At 41.8% G+C, this 7791-nt stretch overlaps 2 protein-coding genes across 2 annotated transcripts; one reads left to right on the forward strand and one right to left on the reverse strand.

The window, feature by feature from the left end:
* Nucleotides 1-185: 185 nt before the first annotated feature.
* On the forward strand, nucleotides 186-2925 carry hebp2 (heme binding protein 2). Its single transcript, XM_076171677.1, has 5 exons — nucleotides 186-279; nucleotides 551-630; nucleotides 738-873; nucleotides 1212-1392; nucleotides 1497-2925. Exons 2-5 carry the CDS (start codon nucleotides 556-558, stop codon nucleotides 1681-1683), a joined length of 579 nt encoding a protein of 192 aa, XP_076027792.1. The 5' UTR covers nucleotides 186-279; nucleotides 551-555; the 3' UTR covers nucleotides 1684-2925.
* A 10-nt stretch (nucleotides 2926-2935) lies between these two features.
* Nucleotides 2936-5858, reverse strand: tbpl1 (TBP-like 1). Its single transcript, XM_076171678.1, has 7 exons — nucleotides 5734-5858; nucleotides 4680-4924; nucleotides 4498-4580; nucleotides 4237-4300; nucleotides 3918-4021; nucleotides 3406-3500; nucleotides 2936-3261 (listed from the first exon to the last, which is right to left on the reverse strand). The coding sequence occupies exons 2-7, from the start codon at nucleotides 4812-4814 to the stop codon at nucleotides 3176-3178; spliced, it is 567 nt and encodes a 188-aa protein (XP_076027793.1). The 5' UTR covers nucleotides 4815-4924; nucleotides 5734-5858; the 3' UTR covers nucleotides 2936-3175.
* Between the last annotated feature and the right edge of the window lie 1933 nt (nucleotides 5859-7791).

The following is a 7791-nucleotide window of genomic DNA, read 5'->3' on the forward strand; positions in this document are numbered from 1 at the left end:
TTGTTGTTAATGTTATAATAGCTGGTGGCACCATAAGAAAGAATGTGTGTGTAGAAAGGCTCAAATATTTTTTTTTTTTAAAAACCCGAAAACTAAATTAAGCAGCAGGTTAAGGTTCGTCTCCCCGAACTCTTTGTTCACTCGCTATTGTTGGTTGGGGCCGTTCGTTTTAGCTTTAGCCAATCAGGGCGCGGCTCGCGTTACACAACCGGAGGAGGAGAGGTTACGTAAACAGACGCAAGAGACGTCTGAGCAGGGAGAGCACGCGCACACGACAAGGTAAATTTGTAGTCTTGTTTGCAATTAAAATATGACATGTTCAGGTAAAATAAGCTTTATAAAACACCAGACAGGTATTACGATTGTTTTAGTATTATACTAGCTCGCCAGGTTTGAATTACGAGCGAAATTAGTTTGTGTACAAAAGCTAAAACTGTTCGCTTGGCCAACTTACACACAGGTGTTAGTTATTTTAATGCTTAATTCTGCTTAGACGAGTTGTTATGAGCGGCAAACATCTACATATGTTCCTGTTGACTCGTGTTGACAGGAGTCATGCTGAAAGCTGTGGGTCAGGTTCTGTTCTCCTCCGGGTTGCAGCATCCAACATTCACTCCAGTGGAGGCAAAGGTTCATGTTTACTCTCTGTCTCTGACAAACAAAACGAACATTTCCAAATCCACGATCTTAAATGCTAGATACGATGATCTGTAACTTGTGTTTGTGTGTGTTTCCAGGCATCAGACTATGAAGTCCGCACCTACCATGATACTAAGTGGGTGAGCACCTCTCTCAGTGGGATGCAGTGGGATGAAGCTATGAGCACAGGGTTCCGACGGCTCTTCAGTTACATTCAAGGCAACAATCAAAACAGTGAGTTTCAATTAATTGTTCTAGAATTCCATATTTATAATCTGGAATAATACTGTCTGCACTAAACCTCCTTGCGAACAGACAGCTTTTAAAGTTCTCTTCTCCATTCCGATGCACATGTTTGTCACAATGAGAACGTTTTGGTTCACAGATGAGGGAATAAATGGAGAATTGGCACCTTTTAGTCCTGCTCAGCTTTTCACAAAGCCACTGTTTATGAGCACATATAATGTTTATATGCAGTGACTGTTGAGATCTGCCATCTAAGGAGAATGTGATCTGTAAATGTGTAACCCTCTCTGATTCTATTGTGTGTGTGTGTTTGTCGTCTCTCTTAGAAGTGAAAGTTGAGATGACCGCCCCCGTGTCATGTCGGGTCGACCCTGGACCCGGCCCCGCTTGTGAAACCCAGTTCACCGTGTCTTTCTACATCCCGGAAGAGCACCAGGCATCGCCTCCTGAGCCCAGTGACCCGCAAGTGTTTGTGGAGCACAGAAAAGAGTTTGCAGCTTACGTCAGGTAGATCACATTGCTTCTAGGTGTCAGAAACTATAGAGATCCTTAAACAGAGCACGTCAACGCTTCAATGCTTCAATGCTCTCATGTGTCATTCCCCATCTCAGGACCTATGGGGGCTTCTCCAATGAGAAGATGAAGCGTGAGGAGCTCCAAAAGCTCATGGTCAGCCTGCAGAGGGACGGCGCCCCTTACAGAGACGACCCCTACTACGCTGCCGGCTACGACAGCCCCTTCAAACTGACCAACCGCAAGAACGAAGTTTGGCTCCTCAAGAAAGAAGTGCAGGAGTAAAAAATAAAAAGTCACAAAGGGAAATGTTTACACTTGAACATGTTTATATCCTCATTAGCCTAGCAAATGATTTATAATGTTTTCTTACTTACTTGGAGCAAATGTTCCTCTGTCAGAATCAGAATTTTATGGTAAACATTGAATCTGAGTCACAGGCACGTTGTTTCTCATGTTTGTTCATATGGGCAACCTTCAAACATCAAATAAAGACCAAAGTCACACTTTTTACACACACACAATCACCCACAACTCACAACCTTGTAATGACCAAGCCTCAGCTATTCTCACTGAGCTAAGGAGAGATGAAGCTGGCTGAACTTTCGTTGGTGCTGCTCCTCATCTGTGCACTGGGGGGGCGTTGTGATAAATAGTTTCACCTTTTGTAAAGTTGATTTACCCACCTCACTTTCCTGTGGGTGATCGACATTGACAGAGAAATAGGAGTGAGAGAAAATGAGACCTGTTAAATTTTTTGGCCCCAAATTTTGTCTTTATTTTTTACAGTGGGCTCCTTAAATGAAAAATAGGAGTGATATTTTCATTTTTAAAATCTAACCCTCAGAAATACGAACTACAGATTTTATTGTGAAGAACAATGTAATATATAAAAATGTAATAAAAAATTTAAATCAATCCGCTGTAAATTGTTACTGTTTTTAATCGGAGGAGTCCGCTGTAAAAAAGTCAAGGGTTTTTATACCTTTGGTGCAAACAAGTTGAATAGGCCTCGGTGTCTCTCGCTCTCCTATGTCTCTTTCAATGTTGATCACCCACAGGAAAGTGAGGTGGGTAAATCCACTTTACAGTGTGCTCACACTGTAAAAAGTGAAACTATTTTTTACAAGCAGCCCCCAGTGGACAGATGAGGAGAAACACTAAAGACAATTTTTTACCCACATAACCCCTCTTTAGTTCAGCGAGTAAAGTTGATGGTAACTCACAACTTACCTAACTAACAACTAACAGTTGTGAGTTAGAGGCCCATTGTGGCTGTAACACGAGGAGTGTCTGTTACAAATACACTTTTTCCTTGTTTTTATTTTATATTTATGTTTTAAATTGTTCCTTTTTTAAATTGTGATGTTTTAATCTGTAGGAATGACATGTTAATGGTAAACTCAGGAAATCTGATGGTGGTCTACCACTTTGAGCCACAGGGACAACATGTTTTCATTGTTTCTTGTTGTATTCCTGCCTGTAATCTGTACTCAAATACATGAAATGAAAAGGGAATGAGGTTCAGGAGTCGTGCTACAGTTGTTATTTCATTATCCTTTATTTTTATACAAAATACAAAATTATGAACAACACAATTCTGCAAATCCTCATATACCGTTAAAACATACTCATTCCAAACATACTCGAGGCGTGACTTTGTCCACGTCCTCTCCATCAGACGCATTAATTATATATACATACATAGGGTTGCTTCTATACACAGGTAAACACAAAAGCTCATATTCCCTCCAGTCATCAGTCTTCCTTCTTCTCTTTATTTTTTATAGAGGGGTTTCTGACACTCGAACAGAAGTGGGTAGGCCTGTTCCACGGCCGTCGCCACATTCTGCACATTTGGTCCTGAACCATGCAGAAGGGGAAATGCAGGGGAGGGGGGAGAGAAGAATTTAGGAGTTAAAGTGTGTAGTACATCTCTCAAAATACTGTATACTGTGTGTGTGTGTGTGTGTGTGTGTGTGTTTGTGTGTGTGTGTGTGAGCATACCTGTAACTGTGAGACTGCCAGTGGAGAACACCTGTAAAGTGGCCCTTAGGTGTTTGATCCTGTACGTGGCAGCAGGATGGAGTTCAGGTTCATATCTGAAACACAAACATGCACAATTTTAAAACACAATACAGATGCACACACACACATGTACCAAGTCTTGACTTTTTTCATTTTCCAAGTGTGCGTCACAGGAAGTTGCTCTGACCACTAGAGGTCCTCCTATCACTGCAAATGTTAAAGACAGGCTAGTTTACAGTCCTACGGCTAAATTCTCTCTAAATGACAGCAGAGATGAGGGATAATGACACTGCTTTACAAAAATAAAACGTCAAGAATTCTACTTCGACCCTGGGTTAAATGTATTCTGTGCCATCGTGCCAATAAGCAAAATCAATATTGCTTCCAGAATTTGTATACAATCAGCTCTGGGAACACTAAAGTGAGGAGAAACGCTTGTTGTGATGACTGCGGTGCTGTGAGGCCGGGATGATGCATGTCATGGGTCTTACACAACAATGGGCCGGTTGTTCTTGGTGAAGTCGGCGAGGTGGACGGCAAAGGGCATGGAGCAGACAGCCAGCACATTCACCACCCTGAAGGCCGAGAACCTCACCTGCTCAGAAAACACACACACACACGAGGAGAGAAGAAATTTAGATATCGGCCAAAACAAAAGTGTAGATTAGCACAATATTCTACTCACTCAGTCCATGTCATACTATATATAAACCAATATAATCAGAATAACCTGGACATTGTGTCTTTTAATTGTGTTCTATTATTTGGTGACAGAGTAAACTGAGAAGGGATGAAGATTTCTATTCTTACCTTGAAGCCGAGTTTCTGCAGGCAGCGTGCTAACCTGCGAGCGCCCAGCTTGGCCTCATCCTCACTGAGCAAGAGGGGAAAGCAAGAAGAAGAGTGAGTGAAGGAATAACTATGCTACGGCCGACAACACACACATGGTTAACTTCAAGACAAAACACCTTTGTTGTTACTATGCTATTCATCTGATGGATGAAGGTATGGTAATATGTGTGTGTGTGTGTGTGTGTGTGTGTGTGTGTGTGTGTGTGTAGCGTTGTCCACCTGGTTGCTCCAGCACAGATGATTTTCCCTGAGGACCAGATTGTGGCGGTTATCTTGGGCTTCCGAAGCTTCATCAAGACTTTCTGAACAACAACACACAGAGTTAAACATTAGAAAACAAACACATACATGACAAATAGATGGAAGAAATGTTGAAAAGCAAACAGGGACGATCTGCTCACCCCGACTTCAGGCTTATAGACCACGTTGATTCCTTCTAGGGCAATGGTGCGCAGGTTTAGGTGGCACCTGGTCCTGAAGGTGGCCACCACGTTGGTGATGATGATGTCGAGAGCCTCGTCATTGCTGGAATCCATGAGGAAGTGTGTGTGTGTGGAGCAGCACGGGGGACGGACCACAGGGGGCTTTACGTCTCACACACCCATCGTTAACGCCACCATGACTTCAAGGACGGACAGAGACAAGGCTGCGAGAAAACAACTTTATTAGGCAATTTGGAAAAATTACCCCTATGATTCCTCAAACAAACAAAGACACATTTTATTCTTGTCCTGCCAAGGTTTATTAAGTTATTATCTATGCTAACAGCTTATAAACATTATCAACACACATGGCCAGCCCTGGAAAGTAATAGTATTCTGCACGAGGGATGTTTTAGACTTAAATCTGAACATTTAACCGCTACAGGACTACAAGTAATCCAGTTTAGGAGGTTAAACTCGTTAACAACAATTACAAAGGCATCCGCAAAGCCAGTCACCTAGATCGACCCTCATCATGGTGTAACACTGTATTTAAAATAAATAATAACATTTAAAAAAACATTTCGGGAATCTATCCATCAACTAAGCTGAGCAAGTATTTAGATTCAATGCTGCTAAATTATTTAAGTTACATACAACACATAAAGCAGTAACGGGCCTTTACTCATACTCCAGTCCAGCTTTCGTTGTCATGTCAACTGTTAATCCCGATATCATCAAACGAGACCCTGCACTTACAAAACGCGTCGATGCGGTTATTACAGACATTTTAAAGCCTTAAAAAACACGGAAGTAATCAGCCAACATCGGGTAACGCAGGAAGCTACCGATTAGCTTAGCAACACACAAAGCGCCTTAGCAATAATGAATGAAAAGTAGTTAGCTACACTAGCTAGCAGGGTTGCTACGTATCTTTAGCTACACTGAGGACCCGTTTCTTCATTTCCGCAGTATTTTTACCGATTAACTGCGCAAATGTGCATCCCGAAGGTGTGACGTAATGTTTAACTACCTGCTTGCAGCCGATCGTTGTATTATTGTGTTTTGATGTTTCAAACAGAGTAATTGTTCCTCTGCAAGATCACTGGTGAGCCGCTAGCACAATCCTTCTTCCTTCAGCAGCCATAACAATAGCCTTTCCGGTCCAGATACCCTTCAGAATAAGAGCGACATCCATACACACTAAACACGAACATTCGCACTGCGCACAATAAAAGGGCCAGATTACTAATATTTGATTAATTTTTTGCTCAACATGTACAGATCTAAGAGCTAAATACCTCTTAAACACATGTATAACCTGTACAATACGAGACACCGTAAAAGCTCACAAAATGGAAAACGACAATATCCGGTTATAACTTTCTAAATAAAACACATAAACTCCGACGTTTCCTGGAACACCTCTAAACGAACGAAGAAATACACAAATAGATAGATAAATACATAAAGATTGTATTCTCAAAATACTACGGGTGCAACTGGTTCCACTTTGTTATTCAGTCATCTGTGTCTCACGTCTGTCTGGCGCCCCCGCGTGGACAGTGGCGGTAGAAGATAAATTACATCATTTGGATATGAGCAGGAAAGAAAGGTTGAGTCTTGGGCTAAATGAAAAGATGAATCAGGAAAGATTAGGTAATTTGCAAATCACTTGCAAGGGTTAAACGCTTGTTGAGACAAATCCAATTTTATGTTCACAAGTTTGTCATTGTGATCGTCCACGTCTGCCAATATTACACTTAAGAGGCTTATGTTAACACCATTTGCAGAGACAACAATGTGAGACTTTTTTCATTGTTTATGGTTGAGTGACATGCATGTGTATGTGGACTTGTATCTCCAACGAAAATGAACACATCTGGTCAGTAAACGCTCTATCGGGAATTCTGGAGAAGAAGAGAGGAGAAGGAGTTTGGAGGCGAGGGAATGTTTGTGCTATCAATGAGAGAATTCACAGCCGCTCCAATGGCTCATGAATGAATTTAGTGAATGGGCTCTGATGGCCTGAGGCATTTATGCTGTCTCAACCAATAACCCTTAAGTGATGGTGACTTTTCCACGAGTGCCTTTGCAGCGGTAACTCTTCTTATTGCACCATGTGAAATATTACAAATGATCACTTGTAGGTTACACCGATGAGAATAACACAAAATGTTTACAAGACGAATCATTTTCTTAAACCAAACACAGATACAGTCTGTATGTGTACACAAGCATGTGTGTTTGTATGTTCAATGTGCATGACTTATCGCTTGCTTATACTGGTTTGAACATTGTGTGCCATAACCCAACTCTTCTGTGCTTGACCACCGCAAACACTCACGCTTGGCCAGCACCCAAACAAAACAGCAAAATAACTTCTTTATGATTCAGCTCCCTTTGTTATTGTTCTTCCTCCCTGGTTACCAAAGTGTCCCTCTTGTTCTCTCTCTCATTTAATCCTCCCGGGTTCCTCTTGGTGAAATATAGCCTTGTAAATCAAATCCATTCCGCGTTGAGAGCCTCGTTCAGATGTCCTAAGATGTTTACTATAAAGGTTTGGATTTAGAGCAGGTAAGGAAAGTCGGGCCGCTTGCGATGCTGGTGTATTTGTGTGCGTGTGTTGTGATTCGGCTGACGCAGGGCGCAGGCTCTTAGGAGTGTGTTTACAGTTTGTTGGGCTACACATCAGTTGGACAGTCTCTTCCCAGGGGAACAATGCTCTTATTCTCATTAGGTCATTAGATGCAGCATATAAACACGCAGATGTGAGCACTTGAAGACTAATAGTTGCGGATATTTCAGAGAATAAATAGATGGTCGCTCACTGTGACAGCTAACAGTGCATGTGTGTCGAGGAGAGAGTGACAGAGGGGGAGAATGAGATAGAGATGCATGAGGGAATACTTGTGAGGGTGCGTAATACATATATGCATGTGTGTATGTGTGTGTGTGTGTCTACAAAGATCCTGATTTGATCTGAGGTGAGAAACTATGTTATGTGCAGAAAGGGAAATAACTCCTAACCTTTGTACTTACCAAGCATGACAACAAAATGATTAATACACTCTAATGCTAAATATTTGTT

This window comes from Genypterus blacodes, unplaced genomic scaffold (assembly GCF_046128005.1).
Source record: "Genypterus blacodes isolate CSIRO-AG114 ecotype Tasmania unplaced genomic scaffold, CSIRO-AGI_Gbla_v1 ptg000263l_1, whole genome shotgun sequence".
In the NCBI taxonomy this organism is placed as follows: Eukaryota; Metazoa; Chordata; class Actinopteri; order Ophidiiformes; family Ophidiidae; genus Genypterus; species Genypterus blacodes.

Excerpts from the sequence above, each read along its gene's own strand:
- hebp2 (XM_076171677.1), top strand. The coding sequence starts at position 556 with ATGCTGAAAGCTGTGGGTCAGGTTCTGTTCTCCTCCGGGTTGCAGCAT. Across the intron at positions 631-737 it reads TCACTCCAGTGGAGGCAAAG|GCATCAGACTATGAAGTCCG; the intron begins GTTCATGTTTAC and ends GTGTGTTTCCAG. Across the intron at positions 1,393-1,496 it reads GAGTTTGCAGCTTACGTCAG|GACCTATGGGGGCTTCTCCA; the intron begins GTAGATCACATT and ends TCCCCATCTCAG.
- tbpl1 (XM_076171678.1), bottom strand. The coding sequence starts at position 4,814 with ATGGATTCCAGCAATGACGAGGCTCTCGACATCATCATCACCAACGTG. Across the intron at positions 4,581-4,679 it reads TCTATAAGCCTGAAGTCGGG|AAAGTCTTGATGAAGCTTCG; the intron begins GTGAGCAGATCG and ends GTTGTTGTTCAG. Across the intron at positions 4,301-4,497 it reads ATCTGTGCTGGAGCAACCAG|TGAGGATGAGGCCAAGCTGG; the intron begins GTGGACAACGCT and ends CCTCTTGCTCAG.